The sequence below is a fragment of the Fulmarus glacialis genome, unplaced genomic scaffold (assembly GCF_000690835.1).
Source record: "Fulmarus glacialis isolate BGI_N327 unplaced genomic scaffold, ASM69083v1 scaffold37229, whole genome shotgun sequence".
NCBI classification, from domain to species: Eukaryota; Metazoa; Chordata; class Aves; order Procellariiformes; family Procellariidae; genus Fulmarus; species Fulmarus glacialis.
In genome coordinates this window covers 57506-76370 of record NW_009234541.1, presented here as the reverse complement: position 1 = coordinate 76370, position 18865 = coordinate 57506, and the positions used below count along the sequence as shown (strand labels likewise).

The 18865-nt window shown below is 36.7% G+C and overlaps 1 protein-coding gene across 1 annotated transcript; it reads left to right on the top strand.

Moving 5' to 3' along the window:
- The first annotated feature begins 4377 nt into the window (after positions 1–4377).
- Positions 4378–8307, top strand: FBXO43 (F-box protein 43). Its single transcript, XM_009585680.1, has 4 exons — positions 4378–5858; positions 6761–6863; positions 7782–7967; positions 8059–8307. The coding sequence occupies exons 1-4, from the start codon at positions 4378–4380 to the stop codon at positions 8305–8307; spliced, it is 2019 nt and encodes a 672-aa protein (XP_009583975.1).
- Positions 8308–18865: the final 10558 nt, after the last annotated feature.

Here is an 18865-nt window from a genome sequence, read left to right as displayed (position 1 = left end):
CTCAGGCTCCTGCCCCGCCGACGCCCTGCCCTCACCCTAGGGCGGCGCCGCTCTCCCGAGGGCCGCAGCGCGGAGGGGGCGGGGGAGACAGTGCGGCAGCGGTTGGTAAGGGCGGGTAGTTCAAATGCAAGCGAGGGAAAGCAGCGGTAGCCGCACGCGAGGAGCCGGTGTGGGTGGAGAGAAGCGAAGCGGCTCCTCACTAAGGGCAACGGGCCCCAGAGCCAGGCAGCGAGCTGCTGAGGCGGCAGGATTCCCGTTCTCTCCAGGCAGCCGGGGAGGGGGGTTCCTCGCCTTCACCCCTTCTCAGGGAGCCTCGCCGACCGCCTCAGCTGCACTCGGTGGTAGGCGGCCTCTAGGCTCTGATTCCTGTGCCCAGCGATTTGCCAGATGAGGGGGTGAAGCTGTTGCTTTGCTCCGGCATCCCAGGTGACTGAGAGACCCTCGGGGGCTATAGCCGGTAGCCGTCAATAATCTTTACCGCTGGGTAATTAGACATTGCAGTGAACGCAGAAAACTGTGTCTCAGCTGGGTAATGTTTCTCTTGCATCTCTCTTTTCTCTCCGCATCCTTTCTCACTTTAGGTAATCAGTAGGGGTAAACAATACTTTGAATACAGCACCTTTGCTTTGGAAGATCTCGATTTGCTTCACAAATTAGGGTAAGTGACCCACATCTTACAGATAGGATTTAGCTATGCCATCTTCAATATTAATACCTTTGAAGGTATTAATGACTTCCCTGTTTTTAGATCTGGGTGCTGAAAGAGCAGAGTCTTCTGATAAAGTCAGTTTTACTGCAGATATGATATCTGTTTAAATAACAGAGAAAAATCTTCTTGTATCACCAAAACTTTGCCTTTATCGGTTTTGTTAACAATGGTGAACGGTGACAAACACGGACAGAAAGCATCTTATTCGAGGCATAAATGTTCAGTGTGTTACTAGGGAGTGTAAATTAGTATTAGGAACAGGTGTGACTCCATTCTAGAACTTGTGTCTAAGTTATAAGCACCATTTACATTGCCTTCTAGTAACCAACGTTTTTACCTCTTTAGGACACTTTGTAAGACTAAGCTTATCAGAAATTATTTCTTGTCTAAATGTCTGAATCTTGTTCTTAATTTAAGTTAGGTCTCTGAATATGAAATATTTTGTTCCAGAAAGTTTGCAGTTGACTTGTAGATCAATTTGAGAACTACAAAATTAAAAATAGATATGAGAAATGTATAGAGCACAAGTATCTACACTTAGCAGATATGGATTTTATTCCTTCCTCTGGAACTGACTTGCTGTGTGACCAATCTTTTCATCTCTGCACATCTGTTTTATGATGTCCAAAACAAGGTTAACAATACTTTCAGAAATTACTTCAAGATCCCCAAATGAAAAGGGCTTGATGTTATGTATCAAATCCAGTAGATGAAACTTTTCTCCTGATAAAAAAGGAAGTGCTTATAAAACACTAGACAAGTCATAAAAGGTTTTATTAGGCATCTCTTATGAATATAAATAGCATCTCGTTCTATTATGAGAGATGTCCAGCACCCCTGAAAGGCTTTCCCTTCCATACTGTATTTGTAAAATGAGACCTTGTGTTAAATCTTAACTTGTACAGTAATACGTTTTGAAAAAAATTAATGTGTATACAAAACCGAGGTGTATACTGGGATTTGCTGTGAAGAAGTATAATGGACATTGTTCACTCAGTGTCTATATTACAGTGGCTTCCCTATGATTTTTTCAACGTCGTTATGGCAAAATCAATATAGCAAGCTCACAGGCTCCTCCTGCTGGACACTGGCGTATTTACAGCATATTTTTGGCTTTCACTTGAGTTGCCAATATTCCTTTATCTCTGCTATTTTGATCTCCCCTACAGCGGCAAAAACTTGTTTTTCTGTAATTTTATGTTACTTGAAATACAGGTTTGCTTAAATTCTTGTATACTATAATATTTTAAATTTCCTCTACTCTCAGTTTTTCATAAGATTAGATAATTTCTCCCATGGAATGTCTGAGAATGAAACTGCAAGCGTTAGTTTTGCCTCTTGTTTCTTCAGCATGCTGCCTGAACATTAAGTTTCTAAACCTGCAAGCCGGTGCACTTTTGTTAAATGTGTGGTTAGTTTGACTGTGTGTAAGGAAAATATTAATATTTTTAAAGGTAAGCGTGGGTATGTGATTTTTTTTTTTTTTTGGTGGGATTGAGATTTTTGAATAGCTGTCTCTAAATAGCATTCAAAATTTAAATCTCTGTCCATCGGCATTTTTGGTAGGAATATCTCCTGGCAATGTTTGCTAACTAACTGCATTTCACTAAAATTCAGCATACAAAATGAAACTTCTATTCTTTTTGTAGATTACACAAAGATAATGCCCTGTTGTTACTACAGGTCTCTTACAGGTCTTCCTCCTTTTACAAAAAGAAGAGCTATGCTGATGTGGTCCTCTGCTCATAGCGTGAATGATCAACTGAAGAACAGCAATGCACTACACAGAGACTCTTCATACCCTTTTCCTATCTTTTTAAAGTTATTTTCTAGTTCGTGACACAGCATTTTCAGCCTATTGCCCAAAATGTTGAAAGTGATGCAGATGAAACACGAGACACTACTTGGAGTTGGTCCTGCACTGTCAAGGAAGTTATCCCTAATTCATGTAATAACTAGCTTAAAGCTATGCCCTCGTGTTTCCTATTTGCACTGTCATTTATTCCACCAAGTAAAAACAGGGAACGAGAAAAAAGCAGTGAGGGAAAACAAATGTGAAAGTAAGGTAAATGGGAGAGGGAAAGGAAGCAAGCCAGACTTCAGAGTTTGTCGTCGTCTTGGAATTATTTTCACATACTTTTCTTTCCTGGAAGAATTTTCAATTACGTGGATGGATTTTTTTTGTTTGTTTGTTTTAAGTATGTTTGATTTCACAGGCCCTTATGCCAAGTTTTCAGTCTGCTCTTTAATATCCTGTTCCTTTTGAAATTCTTTATGTTGCTGCCTCCTCACAGTAGAAAACAAATCGAAGCACTTTCTGTATTGCAATGACCTTTTAAAGTGCTAATTAAATGACCCAAGATCATCAAAGAATAGTTCCCCCTCCGTGAGGCAATTTGGGTTCCCACTGCTTGTATTTGGTGGCTTAGGGCTTGACTACGTCAGGACTGTTAGGATATTAGTGATGTCTTAATATTTGGTGTTTAAGCCACCTTTAAATTGTCTGTTCTGAAAATTCAGTGACTATTTCCAGGCTTATGTTCCAAAATACCAGCTCTAGAGGTCAGTAACATACCCCAGTAAAAGGTGCTGATTCAAACTTTGAAAGTCTTACAATGTTGATGTGAACTACTATGGTTTCTGTGAGAACAGCCCTTATATGGGCATTATTCATAACATCTTTTATACAATTACCATGTCTTGTGTGTAGAAAGCAGTGACCTATTGCCACTCTGGTTAGGATGGAGAAACTCTGCCATGTATGAATGGCAAAAAAGTAAATCTGTATTCTTATATCTCTTACTTAAATGGGTGCATCAGCCACTTGTAACTTTTCTAGGAAAATATATAGTAACTCTTAAAAGCTTTTGTACTTACTAAGTTTAAAAGCAAGTTTCTTTCTGTGTACCTGGTGAAAGGATCTATAGTCAGTCCATCAGTTTCTTTGAAGTGTAAAGCTTCAGAACACTCAGTTTACCCACAGAGCTGAGCAAAAGCAGAGCGCTTCTTTACAAAACAACATTTAAAGGTTAAGGCAGATAAGGCACTGTTCACTTTGTAACTAGAGGTCAAATTTTATTCCCTCCAGGGACTGTAGCGATCTAAATAATAGAGAGACCTATAGACTTGCGACTTCATGATTAATGCTCTCATTTTTCTTAAGGAGAAAATGTCTTTTGTCTAAACTCATCTATTTCCAGAGTTTCTGCTAGTTCTTGAGGACTGAACTGTTAGTGGTTGGATGAACCAATAACACAGTGCTAATAAAAATCTTGGTCCTATTGGAACGAGAGGGAGTTCTGTCACTGATTGCAGCACAAATGAGACTCTAGTTGCTGTGTTGCTTATTTGAGGTGTTTTTCCTTGGATGAGGATTGGCAGATCAATTAGCTAACTGGATGTATGTTTTAATTTGTCTCACTTAGAGTATACTATGCATTTTAATCACTCATTCTAACCATCTACTTGATTGTAATTTATCTTTGTGTTCATGTGTAAGCACTGTTTCTACTAAGACTAATGAAAATACTTTTGTCATGGCTCCTAGCTTGATAGACTTACACAAGACTTTCTCACTAATCTGAGGGTTTTTTGGTGACTACTTTTATTGTTTGTTTCAGAAATAACACTGGTATCTTCATTTACAAAGTCAAAGTGCCAAGCAGAAGATGTCAGACAGTCATTCAGTAATGTTCAATATTCTTAAAAGAAATAGATTAACATCTCCCAGCAGCAATTTTAAATACTCCAATTTTAAAGACACATGTTGCACTTCAGTATTTTTGGACAGCAGAAGCAATGAGTCAGTAAAAGATGCTGATGTAGAACATAAAGAAGCACTGAGTGTAACAAGTTTATCATTGCTACAAGAGCATTCTGAGCGCATTCATCCAAATGCCCTCTTTCCTGTGTCATCATCTATTGAAAATGAAATGAATTCTATCTCCTTATCAGAAAGAAGAGAAGCAAATAGAAGTGCAGATTTTTTTGAAACTCCTAAAGTGAGTAGAAAAGGCTCCTCACTACGCAGGAGGCTGCTTTTATCTAAGACTGTTCCAGCTGGCACAAGTGTAGGATGCTGTGAAAGACAAGCTAGTTCTTCAGGAAGCAGCAGGAAAAAAATATTCTCTTGTGTTTTAAGCGCCGAAGAAAAACTTTCACAAACTGCTTCAGAGTCTCCAAAAGATGAAAGTTACAAACCTCTGACAACTAGCACTTCGAAAACTGAGGACTCTAATCCCGATTGCCCAAAACGGAGACTTTCTTTTTCACAACAAAGGACTTCTACACTAGATGAGTCCAAATGTCAAGACCCCTTATTGCTAGAACCAGAATGTTTATCTCCAATTCAGTGTAAGGGTGTTATTGTTAGTAATGCTAATGAATTCAATGAAAGTGTCCTTATGAGTGTTAGTGATGGGTTGCTTAGGACTCCTACTTACAGTGTGTTATCTGAGGCCAATGAGGGTAAGTTCCTGACTTCTATCAACAATCTTGTAGAGAACGTTAACTTTGAAACATGCGATATAAACTCTCCCCCTGTTAAGCTGGCAAGTTACCTAGATCTTTCAACACCTGAGGATAGTGGATATAATTCACTTCATTTGGACAAATCGGGAGACTTATTGTCTGATCATGAGGGATCTTTCCAAGAGTTCTTCCAAAAACGTAAAGAAGGTTCCAAAATTCTGGATAGTAAAAGAAAGACAAGAAAACTTGAACGAGTTAGAAGGTTATCCACTCTTCGGGAACAAGGCTCACAGTCAGAGACAGAAGATCATCATGGCAGTCCTTCTACTTCAGCATGTATGTTAACAGAAGAACGAAACTTTGTCGGGGAAGACCATGCATTAGTTTTAGAAGAACAGCCTAGTGGAGACCTAGTTGTAAGTCATGGAGATCTCTCAAGAACTCCAGCTCTGAAAATAGTTCATGAAATTTGCTTGCAAAGACAACGATCAGACCAAAATAAAATATCAGAGAATATTGATGGAACAGAAATATTTGCATTAGAACATGTTCTTGCTGGACTTATTGGCAAGAAAATGGGCCTTGAAAAATTAGATATTTTAACAGAATTAAAATACAGAAATTTAAAACATGTTCTTGCTATAGTTTTAGATGCTTTGACAGTGGAAAGTCTATGCAGGTAAGTACTACTGCTTCCCCCCTTCATCGCCACAAGGCGAAAATATGTGTTTCTGCAAATAAATTAAAATAAATTCTGGAATAGCGGGTGTTGTCAATAAAATTTGTTTGTGGGAAAATTAAAAAGTTTTGTCACCATTAACCAAGTGGCTCTTTCTGTGTAGTTCTAAAAATGTATTGTATGGGGGAATTAAAAAACAAACAAACAAAAAGCCAAATATGGGAATTAGTAAACTTAAAACTAAATCATGGTACTTGTAAATTTTAAAATATATTAAAAATTTCTTTAAGCCTAGAAAGTAATTTCTTCTCATTACAAATTCCCTAATAATGTGTAGTATTCAAAACACATTTTCTAGATTTGTCCTTGTGTATTTAATTTCCTCAGTTATTTCTAAGCACAAAGATGCTCAAAGAATTTTGCTTTATGAGTAATGTTCTAGATTAACTTTTAATCAATAGAAACTGCCACTTATTTCAAAGAAATCAAGAGTGCCATTTTTGTTATTAGTTACAAAGGAAATGGGAGAATAGGTGCAAGTATAAGGGCACGGATGTTTTTGGAACACAACACAAAAATGTGACTTTAGAAACACATTTGGTAAGTGGCTTATGTGGAAGGAAGAAACTTATTTGATTTTGTAAGTCAAAGATATGCTGTGTTATTTATATTGCAATCGTTCTCTAGATTCTATTATTCTATACAATGGTGCATAAGAGTACATGAGATCTGTGTTTCATAACAATATGGTGAACTCTTGAAGTATTTAGCAGTAGTCTGTAAAATGACCAATAGTATATGAAATAATGACAAATCTTTAAAAGGTAGTCTTACTATCATGACTTCTGTACTACTTGGCAAAAACGTGGAAGTGGATAATTTTTGTCATTCATTTATTCCAGCATTTGGAAAGTAAGCAAAAACTGGCGTGAAATCATTGTACAAGATAAAAGTGCAGATAAGAGGAGAAAGTTATACATAAAACACCTGAAAGAAGAAGCTGGGGTAAGGTTCATCTCAAAGGTAATTTTTTTTTTAAGTGTGGAAGAAGACAGGTCAGAGGAAAGAGGAAACATCTTGTTTACCTTTTACAGAAAGGTAATTGATAGAGACAGTTCCAACATGAGTATGTAAAGGATTCTAACAGGAGAATGTAATTGCTTTTATTGCTTTTCAACTATCCACAGTTTGAGTACTAGTCTTTCAACCATATGATACTCTTTCTTTTTCCTTTCTTCCCTCCCCTGCTTCCCCCTTCTTGAGAATCCTGTAGGATCTCTTCCTTGACTGATTCTGGCTTTGGATCTTAAACCCTGTTCATACCTTTGTGCCATGCTATTCCTCATTTTCAATTTCACTCTAGTCTGCAGTGCAGTGGTACCCACTCTAGACTACTTCCTGATTATTTTCAGGACTGCTTGTGGCTAAGCTTCTTCGTGGTGTATTTGTGAAAATCAGAAGGACATATAGAAGTTTTTTAAGGGGTATCTAGAAAAGTAAGCATATTAATAGCAGTATAACTTTTTTAGATCCTCCACATGTGTATATACACACACTTCAGTGTAACCTTGCTTTAATTGTGCCAAACTTATGTTTGCTATATCCATGCTTGCTGTTGAGATGTCTTGTAATTCAGAAACGTGAGGACCAGTAGAGAGTGCTAAAAGACAGTTGGTGCTTTATCCTGCTCATGGGACTTTATTTTTAATGGTTCCTCTCTCTTGTTCCCTTACTAAATATAAACATTTAATGAGAGATACATGCACTATACATAATTTCCTTTCCTAATGTGTTCTTGCAGAGGGAAAACAAAAAAAGGCAAAAAACAGCTGCAAATCCAAAATGAAATAAAACCCTAATTTGCTTCCTTTTGTGTGGTTTTTTTTTTTCCTCTCCTTTCTTTATAATTATAAACTTCAACAGGAATATTTCTTGAAAGCTGAAGATGCTGCCACACGACTTAATGTTCTCAATAGATCTGCTCTAAGGCCTGTTCAAGCTCAAGCCAGAACTCCTGTAGTACAAACACCACCTTCATACACTGAACTTACACCTAGGAGATGCAATTCTGTTCCCCATTCAACTAGTAGACAGGAAGAATACATAAAGGTAGGTAGCTAAGAAACTCTTTACTTTCAGTTTTTAGAAAACCTTCATTTACAAGAACTAAGTAGCTCTTCTTTCCCTCCTCTTGCTACAGGTTGCTAAAACTCTGTTCACTGACGAAGCTCTAAAACCGTGTCCAAGATGTCAATATCCTGCTAAATATCAATTGGTAAAGAAACGGGGACTATGTAGCAGAGAGGCATGTGCATTTGAGTTCTGTATTTTATGTCTGCATGCTTTCCATGGGTCAAAAGAATGTAATAGTTTATCTGCAAAATGGAAGAACAAAAAAGATGCTCCTCCAGGAAGTGCCCAAAGCAAAAGAAATTTAAAAAGACTCTAAATTTGTAAGGCATGTAAGTCCTTACATTTAATTCCTTTTCCCCTTCTCCTAAATTCCTGATCTTGTTCATATTCTTCCTAAATATACACATTTTGAAAGTCTCATTCAATGTGTTTTTGCTGACTTATCAAGATAACTTCTCATGTATATATCTTAATCAATTTAGTATATTTCTGTTTTTGAAAAAAGTGAACATTTTAAAACATTCTGTTGTGTTTTACCTGTTGTGTAGTAGCTAGGCACTTACTAACATCTTAAATTTTTTAATAAAGTATCTTAAATGTAGTCCTCAATATCTAGCTTACAGCACCTCATAGATGTTTAAAAATGTGATTCTTGTCTTAATGACAAATTAAAGAAAATTATTTTTTTAAAAAATCTTTTTAATGGGATTTATTTATTGTTCACTTTAAATTACAGTAAATGTTTTAAAAATAGCTTGAAGTGGGGCACTAGGTACATATGCAAAAAATACTTCTACCTATATAAATGATGATACCTCAAAAGCAATATATTAGTTGTCTGAATTTTATATCAGAATAATTATTTTGTTGTCCTCTTAGCTTCTGTAATGCAAGTCAATAGAATAGTAATTTCTAAATCAAGCTGATGCTGTGTGGATACTCTATTGTACTAGTTTTTACAGAGTTTTTGTCTTTACCTGAAAACTTCAGGTGATATAGTATATATTCACATATCTAAATATGCTGTTGCATTACCCTTATTGTTTTGAACTTACCTTTATACTTAGTCTGACTTTACTTCAGCTCCCAGATACTGGATCATCTTCACACTTCGGCTTGAATTAAAGGATTATCTACTGCTAGAAATCATCCTTTCTCTATCTGTAGATTTAATTAAGGGAATTCACTGATTTTGTTCTTGAACTAAATATGCTGATCCTTTACAGAAAAAGAACTTAATCTGCCTCTCAGACCTCAAATGATTTTTGTAGTGTTGTTTTTTTTTTTTTAAATTCCTAGCAATTGTAAACAGCTTGAAACACAGGTGACAGAAGTGGACACAGTACTTGCTCTATGAGATATAATATCAATTTACCCCTTCAATTGATATTGTCCTACCTGTCCTTTCAAGGAGTTGATTTGTCTCAAGGATCTTGCAGAACACTTGTAGTCAGCTGGTGTTTCTTCCCCACTCTCCCTCTGATTTTGTCCTATGTGTTATATTTATAATGTTGTAATTTTGCTGTGTATATTTATAGGTAAGCCTTATCACTGAGCTATTTAAAAAGTAGTCTGATTTAAAAAAAAAAGCTTTCAACTAATCAATCAGCTGTATATTTACTTCTATTAATATTTATTCACATATCCTTTTATTTTTATTGTCTGAAAAATACAAATAACAACTTCTGAGATTTTTTTTTTTCTTTCCACACAATTTGTGGATGTTTTAAGACAAATGGACCAGGATAATTCACTTCAGGATGTTCTAGAAACATCACTTCCTATTTCTTATCTCTAACTGTTGTGATTTGTAATTTGGTTAGTACTTTTAGCATACTTGATTTCTGGGATAGTAGCTCCACATAGCATTTGGAAGGAGGAGGAACAACATGGTTAGTAAAACGCTGTAGAAGTTTTAGTATTAACTTTAACCAAATATGGTATCATTAAAGAAGGGATAAACCCACTATATTGGCCAGAAAATAATGTTTATTGCATGAATAAATTATCAATACTTCCATTCCGTACTTATTTGTACTTGATCAGCCTTTGCGTTATTCTTGTCTAGGCTTAGAGTGGTAGCACTTGAACTGCAAGACTGAAAGAGGAGTTTATGTAGAATCTATTCTGAAGGAACAATTGAGGGGAAGGATTTTGGGATGAGCTAGGGAATATTGAGGTACATGTGTATATAGTTTTGATTTAGGAAGAATGGCAAGTCATTACAGAGGAGGAGACTGCAAGCAGGAAAATTGCTAAATTGTTTGATTTGTTTAATATTTGCATTTCCCTAATTGTTTGGAACTTTAAGTGTTCAAGGTCTGCTTAAAAGTTAATTTAGTTCAGAGAACTATTGGATTGATTTCCTTTGAGGAAAAAATTCTGGTAAAAGATCTGTGACCTTATCCAAAGAGTTGGCTTTTGCTAAAATCTGAATAATTCAGGGAGAATAGGGGTGGTAAATTGGTTCTGGTATAGGCATTATTTGTTTTTAATGGTAGTATCTTTGACACCTACAGTGTCCCTCCAACAAGGAGTAGCTTGAGAGGAAAAAATACTTGAACCCTATTTCACAATTTTAAACATTTGTTCCCGTGGTTTGGCATGTTTAAAACTTTTTTTTTCTTCTAAATCTGCCTCACAAAAATCTCTTCTTGAATCAAATGTCTCTTGTTCAGTTAGATCTATCACAATTGTAACTATGCTCTGGTGTTCGGATGAAATGAGTTCTCTATTGTTATCCACTGCTACACCAGAGGTGGGAGGAAGTGAGAAAGCCAGACTTCTCATCTATGGGTAATGCGCCTCTCTGACAGGGTTGGTTTGGGTTTGGTTTTTTGTTGTTTGTTTTTTTTTTTTAATAAAATGAACTTTATGCCTTGACATAAGAGAGAAATAAAATAGCGATATACATAATGTGTGGGTAAAGGATAACATATCTAATAGAACACAAGGTATGTTATAGTTATCTAATAGCCTCTGATAGTTTGGGTGAAAGGAATCAAAATTCTTTCATGATATTTGATTGCATTATTGACAGAAATGAAGTCTTTGGGGTAGGAGAGTGGAAGTAACTTTTTTTGAGTCCCTGTTAGTATGCTTTTTTCTGTGTACTGTATCCCTTAATTAGTCTCCATGAGATACCACTAAATTATATGAATCTGGACTTGAATGAAACAGAAAAGGAGAATATAGGTTCCTACTTTGTTTAAACAAAAAAACCAAACCAAAACAAACCCAAAAACCACCACCACCCCTCAACCAAAAAACCACCCACTCCACCTCCCCACCCCCCAAAAAACCCAAACAAAAAAAAAAGTCCATGAGTGTCAGGGAGTCTAGGGATTCATGTCTAGCATCTTTCTTTTTCTACTGGGCAGAATTAATTCTCAGAGACCTGAGGTCAGGTACTAACACTTCTAGCTAGCACAGAGAAGAAAGACGCAAAAGTGGTCCTTGGGTAGAAATGATAATGGTCAAGAGTTTCCTAAAATATCCTGCCCATGATTATTTTCCAGCACAAGAATTTTTCTTATAATTGACAACATATTGTTGGAAAGGGAGGAGTGAATTATCTTTTACTCTGGATGATGGGGAGAATGAGATTAAAATTAATGTTCAAGATAATATTGGGTTTATTTGCTGCTGAAAACCTTATTTTGCAATCCTTATTTCTCCTCAGACAGGCATGATCTATAGTGGGAGGAGTGATATTGCCTACAAAGGATGCCCAGGGAATGTGTTTAGATTTGTGAAGGTGATGGTTTAAGCCAGAGCTGTGGGTTTAAATTCTAAAAAAGAATTCTTAGAAGTAACCTTTTGCTGCTGACAGATGTTGCTGCAAGAATTGTACTTCATAAATCTCTTTTTTTGGAGCAGCAACCATAAACCTCAAGTGGTCCGTGAGAAGGAAATTGGATCAGCAACCATAAACCTCAAGTGGTCCGTGAGAAGGAAATTGAAATTACTTAAGTCTCTGATCATTCTTTCCTTGGTGACAAGTATGGAAGAGCTTAGACAAAAAATTGTTATAAATGTTTTGAATTGTTCATAGGATAGAAAATATTAGTATGTTCTATCACTAACTGGCTAAAACCAATAAAAAATATGTTTGTTAAATTAAGAAGCTCATCAACATCTGTCAGATTATTTTCCTATTCCATATATTGGTATATTCATTAGTACCCCTTAGGCAATTTAGGCCATTTAGGTTAATTTTAATACAAGAAGTAATTCCTTTTCTTTCTGTTTTCATAGGCACATGAAGAAATACAGGAGTGTCAGATTAGAAAGGGACTCCTGGAGTCTAGTGCCACCTCTTATGTCAACTCATCAAGTTCTGTCTTAAAACTGGATAGACTACTGTCTCATGACCTTTATGTTGGAGACCTATTCCAGATTGCTCTACTATTCAGTTAACCAGTTGTCTTTTTTTTCAGCATTGCTATTAAAATAGCTATTCTATATATCTGTTCCTCCTCTTAAACTTTTTTCCCCAATGTTATGATTCTGTAGTATAAATACCCTCTCACTCTTTATTTCATTGACAAAAAACTCTGAACTTAGTCTCATCTCTTAGATACACCCTCTGTTTCATGGATTGTCTTAACGACTCTTCACTGTTTTCATTGGAATCTATTCTGTGAATCTATGCAACTGGTATTCCAGGTAAAACCTCCTCAAGACCTTGAATAATATTAGGGCTTTCTTTTTTCTACCAGAAATACTTTGACCAATGCATACCAAGATTAGCATTTCTTTTATATGTCTTCTGCTCACTTGCAGTTTAGTCACTAGGTGTAGTACTTCCACATTCTTCTCTCACAAATTTTGAAAAGATCCCAATTTTTTCCATAAATTTTTACTGAACCATAAGTGCATAACCTCATACTTTGTACTACTAAGCTTCAGGCTTTTTTTTTTCTCTACTTCAGTCTCATGGTGATTTAGTATTTGGTGTGATTATGTTATATTCTGTAAGTGCAAATTCTTTGTCTGTAGTGAATCTTATCAGATTTTTTGATGCAAAACATCTAGCAATTTTGTTATCACTTGTCAGATGCCCCAACAAAATCTGACTGCTTCTTGGGAGTGAGGTGTTCATTTTTAGTTTAAAAAAAAAAAACAAAACCACCAAAGCTTGCTTTTACTTTCTGACTTCCTGAGCTCTGATTAGTTGAAATTCTCATTACAAAAAGACTTAACACATTTTTTTTCCTCTTAACTTTGACAAGCCGCTGCACAGTGTTAGAACCTGCCCAAACGTGTCAGAAGCCTAAATGCTAGTAAGGCCTTATTGAGCTGGGTGCTAATGGTTGAGTAGTAAAGAAACCAACTCTTCAGCTGAAAATATGGATGGCATGGCGTTCTCAATGAACTCATAAACACTGATGTTGAATACTAGAAGCTTCATATAAAAATAGATCTCTGACTTGGAGACTGGAGTTCATGTGTTAAAAGTCCCTCTAATTTTTCCCCTGTGCATTCTAAAACTCATTCTAAAAACAGTTCTGCAAGGGTTGTTGTGTCTTAATGCTGTAGGTACACTCAATCTCTGGCGAATGGGATGTGGAAACTGTGCCTATATTTCAGCTGCTTCTTTTCAGTCGTGAATCACAGTGACAACCTATTTCCGTAAGCTGTTTAAACTTAGACATTGTGTCATGACTAGAACCAGCTGAAGTGGTAGGAGGATAGTAACTTCTGGCAAAAGAGGGACAGCTAGCTGGGAAGCAATAGTACCCTAGATAAATATAGTAACACTTGCTGTAAGTTATCATTTGGAGCTGCAAGGTTATTGCAGAATTATGTGCAGTGGTCTTCCACTTTAGCAAAAATGTTAATTATCATCCTAAAGTGCTGCTGTTGCCTAAATGGAGGACTCCTATCTCATGTTCACTGAGCAGATACTAAAGTTCCTTAAGTACTGAATTGTGTGTAATATGTTATTTGAGGCATGAAGAACACGTCTCCTAGAAATGCCTTGTTCTGCCAGGACTCAGTAGCTCAGTACCTAGCCTATATGTAGATCATTGGGATACAAAATGAAGTTTTCCTCTGGTATGAATCCGTAACATTTTCCTGGTGCACGTTTCGATAGATTAGATGCTGCACAGATTGTGGCAATAGCAACATCTTTGGCTTTTAAACACGAATTTTGGTTGTGTTGAGAACGTTCTCACGTCTTTGGAAAAATTTTATACAAAAGAAGCACTCCCACAAAATATTGGAATTTCAAGTTCAATTTTCCTTTATGCTTTTCCCATTGTGTACTCTGTGGCATACAAAAACTATTATTGGGATGCAGTTAATTCTCCAGCCTTGCTGTTGGAAGTGTTTCTGTCAAGAAATTGTTCCAAGACTCTGTATCCCAAAGGGGCACAGTAAGAAGGAGCATGATTTTTTGCCAAGGGCAAGATATGGGTCCTGTTTTCTGCTCCAAACAGAAATGGTCACTGGTGCAGTGTTTAAGTTCCTGTTCTGGACTTTTTCCTTGGTTTAAATAATTGTCATAGAGTAGTCCAGGGAGATGTCATACAACACAGAATGGAGAACAAGAAAACAAACTAATTCTTGAAATGCTTTGCTCAATTAACTAACTCAAACGTGAAATTATCTTAAGGGTTGAACTGCTTTCCTCACTGGAAATAGTCCTTGATTTCAAATGCATACATTCTGTTGATAAAAATATTTTATCACAAGGGGGCACCAAAGATTTTTCTTACAGAACAGAACTTTAGTTGTTTTTCTTGCTTTAACCCTTACACACTAACTCAACGTTACAAATGCAAAATGTTTTGAATAGCTTAAAGCAAGGGTGGCCATAATTCCTGCCCCCAGGAGCTGCATACCAAAATCTTCAAGAGAAGAGTGGCATCCTGGGAAGCAATTCAGATGGTATTACTTCTCCAGGGCCTCCTTTACAGGGTGAAGCTGTGCTGGGCACATAGCCAGGTCCTACAGCAACCAGGCAAGATCGTAGAATCATAGATTAGCCTAAACAGTGCCTGCTGGCTGAGTCCCTCTCTCAGCCATGGACTTGGATTATCCGGCAGTCTCCATGCCAGCCTGGTGTTGGCTACAAAATGTAACACTCTCATGGAAGTGTTGCAGTTGATGTATTAGAGAATTGATAGTTTCAGGAGCTGCACTTTATTTCCCAGCTACAGAAAATGTATTTGATAATAAAATCCAATATAGTTTTACAAAGTATGGATAATCTATAGGTGCCTCCTCAATGTATCATAATTCAAAACGATCACAGGAAAAATATCTTATTGTATGCATTTTATTCATACTTAGTTGATGTTCTGATGGCTTTAGTGAACAAGAAAGGGAAAAAATTAACTTTTTAAAACTCGAAATTGGGAAGGGGCTAAGTATTCCCACGTAAGATATTTTAAACAATGTCAAAATGGCAGTATTTTTTAGTTTTAGTCTGTTAAATGAAGACTGGGTGAGAATTTGGGAACTTAATGTGTTCTTTATTCTTTAACTAGGTACTTCTGGAATCCAGGAGAGCAATAGGTAGGAAAGTAGAATACCTACAAAATAAGAAGGCTGTAATTTTGCATGCTTTTCTGAAGCATTATTGAAATATTAAGAAGCACCTATTAGTTATGGATTCTTATACCATTCTTAACACTTTTTGTGTTGACACTGCTGTATTCTGGAAGCTGATGCACATGAAGTAATTTTCTTCTTTCCTCCTGATTTTTTTTTTCAGCTGGATCAGTCTCCCAGTCTGCTTCATTATACAGCTACACAAGCATCCATGGCAGTATAACACAAAAAGGTGGGAACTGATGGTCAGTGGGATGTGTTGTCTCAAACAGCACTGCTGCTATCCACGGGCTCGATGCATTAATAATATCCCACGTGGATAAATTAGCTCTTCGCTGGGGAATCCTGGGTTTGGGGACTGTTGTTGACATCTGTTTGATTGTAACAGCAAGACTGGAAAGACTCGCATGCATTTAGTGTTTCTTGTTGGGTATATGCCACCTACTGCCAGGAGGTGATCTTGTTAAAGGATGTGTTTGGCGTTATTGGCATATGTTATTCCTATCTGCTGAAGCTTCTTCATATGCCTCCTGCATTGGCCCCTTAGTTGGCTAGAACACCTGTCGAGCCAAGATCAAGGAACTGACCTGACTTAAAGCTACAAGTAACCCCAGGAAAAAAAAAAGTCATGAAATTTGCTTGCTCAACTAAAAGTAAGAAGTGGTGCTAAACTTGCAAAGCTTAAATTAGCACAGCCAAAATGTATTACAAAACATGACTGCAGTTTGTCTACATGAAAAATAGAGAATAGACAGTGACAATGTGATCTTTTGTACATAGTGCCAAAATTTCTGATCCATCCCCTGATAGTGAAATCTCTGTGAGAAATAACTGTCATAGTTTCTTCTGATCTGTATCTTATGTTTCAGTTGAAAGCTATGCTATGTTGCTAGCAATAAACTCTTTGCCTTGATGTAAACTTATGCACCATGCCATTTTTTTTAATCTTGCATGTGGTTTGATAGCTGTGGGTCTAGTAGTTCTTCCCTGATTTTCATACTGTCTTCACAGAATGACTTTGTTTCTAATACACTTCTTCAAACTGCCACAATCTTGCTGAATATCTTTTTCAATTAAGTCTTAATGCTCCTTTCCAAAATTAGAAAAGATAGTGTGATACTCTTCTAAAGTTCTAGAAGTTATCTCTTAAGACACTAATACAAATTTCTGAAGGGATCAGATAATAGCAGGTATGAAGCAGGTAGCTGGCATGTATGAGGTAGCAAGAGTACAAACGTATATAACAAATTGCTAAGTGGTCCTTCAAAATTCCGATTCACTTTCCAGGTATGCCTCTGTATTCCCTTTATCTTTTCTAAGACCCATACTAAGCAAAGGGAAATCAAACTTTATTTAAAGTCTTTAAACTTGATAAAACCCTCTACCTTGTCCTGGTAGGATAAGATTGTTATAGGAATCCTTGGGCCATGGGTGACATGGACAAGCCAAGGAATGTTCTCCAGTGACTATCCCAATAGAGACTTTTGTAGAGGTCAAGCTCTTTGGACCTGCATTCCCTCTGACAGTCTCCTCCACTAGTAAAAGGTTTCTAATGTCGATAGACCAAAGCTATGTCGCATGTCTTCCTTTATTATTTAGCCCTTCCTATTTTATTTTCAAGCACTTTCTTTCTTCTCTTCACCTAGACTATCTTCAGGAATGTGTTTTTTTCTCCTTTCAGAATTCTTTTGAGTGCTCATATTCCCAATAACTGTTTTCTCAGGTGTCTGCATGAACTTTTTTTGACAGCCACAAAATTGCATTAAACTGTGCTGTAAACTAGAACTATCAGATTCAATACACAGAGGCCATACCACCACAACAGGCAGCTTCTGCTATTTTGCCAACAGAATTATTTAAGGGCCAGCTATCTGACTCCCATTTTGGCAGTTCTGCAGTCAATATTTAAATGGTTTCCTAGCACCTGCTTTCATTTTGAGATTGCTGCTTTCAGATGCAAAAGCTAAAATGTATGTGTCAATCATCCAAAGACGAAAGAGTAGTTACATTTAACTAAAGTTGGATTTCTGTGAAGATATTTAGGTATTAAAGGTATCACATGATGAAATGCCCACCTATACCTGAGACGGGGAGTATCTTGAAAATCAAGGGGAGTTAGTTCATAGCTGCCCTTTGGAGATCCCTCTAGATGCCTATCTACAGGTTTTTTTAATGGTATTTGCTACTTTTTGAATGAGTAATTAATTATGGGGATGTTCATGACTTCACTGTGACCACTGCCAGAAATCACACAGGTTAGCACCTAAAAACACAAATGCACATTTGGATTTAATAAAGCAACCCAATTTATGTCTTGCCTTTACTTGAGCAAGTCACAAGGAGACTTGTTCACCCAGCAAGCTGGCATAGCTTACATGCTTGTTTCTTTGAGTGCAAAGTTGTCTCACCAGTTTTGATCTGATTTGCCTGGGTGATACTTTGAAACGCTTTCCCTGGTAAATGTTTGAAATCATAAATTTCTGAGAAGTGTGGAGGAAAGGGACAATGACAGATTAAAGTCTTGACTGAAAGTTCACCTCTCCAAATGGCTCTTCAGTAATGAGCAGAGGAGGGAGATGCCGGCAGGGATGGAGAGAATTTGTGTTTTCCTCCCATTTGTCTTCCTGTGCTGGCCTTCTGCTAGATTACCATTTTCTAAAAGCGCTAATAATTTGAAACCTACTTCTAGTCTTTTTGCTTTCTTGTGTCTAGAATTTTACTGGTATCGCCTTTTTTAGAACTTATTCTCCATCCTGTCTAGCCATTCATCTTTTCTACAAGATCAGATGCTTTTTGGGATAGATCATGGCTTTTACTATATTTACAAAACATTCTGTAGGTCTGCAGTTCTGCTAAGATAAATAATCATCAAAATGAAAGTATGGAAAGAGAAAAATGTGAAAAAGGAGGAAAATGAGCTTAATCTTTGTATCTCAGCTTCACCAGCTGGCGAAATTTTAACTGGCAATATAAAATCAGGACTGAAACACACATACACAAAATATTTGATCTCAATGTGTGTTGTTAACTAAGATAATGAGAAAGTGATAATGACTGCTAATAGATTCTCCATGAGAGAGTATAGTGTGTATTTCCTGAAGAGCTTAATCCAAAATGCAATCTTTGAAGCACACTACAAAGAGAACAAAGACCTAAGAGTTTTATACCAAAATATACCAGATGACAGAAAGAGAGAAAAAGGACTTTTTTTTTTTAATTGACTCATTTCCAATCTTCAGTTCTATCTAAGCTGACTTGTGGCTTCCACTTCTGTCGCGACAACTTCTGATTTTAAAAAAGACACATTCGTC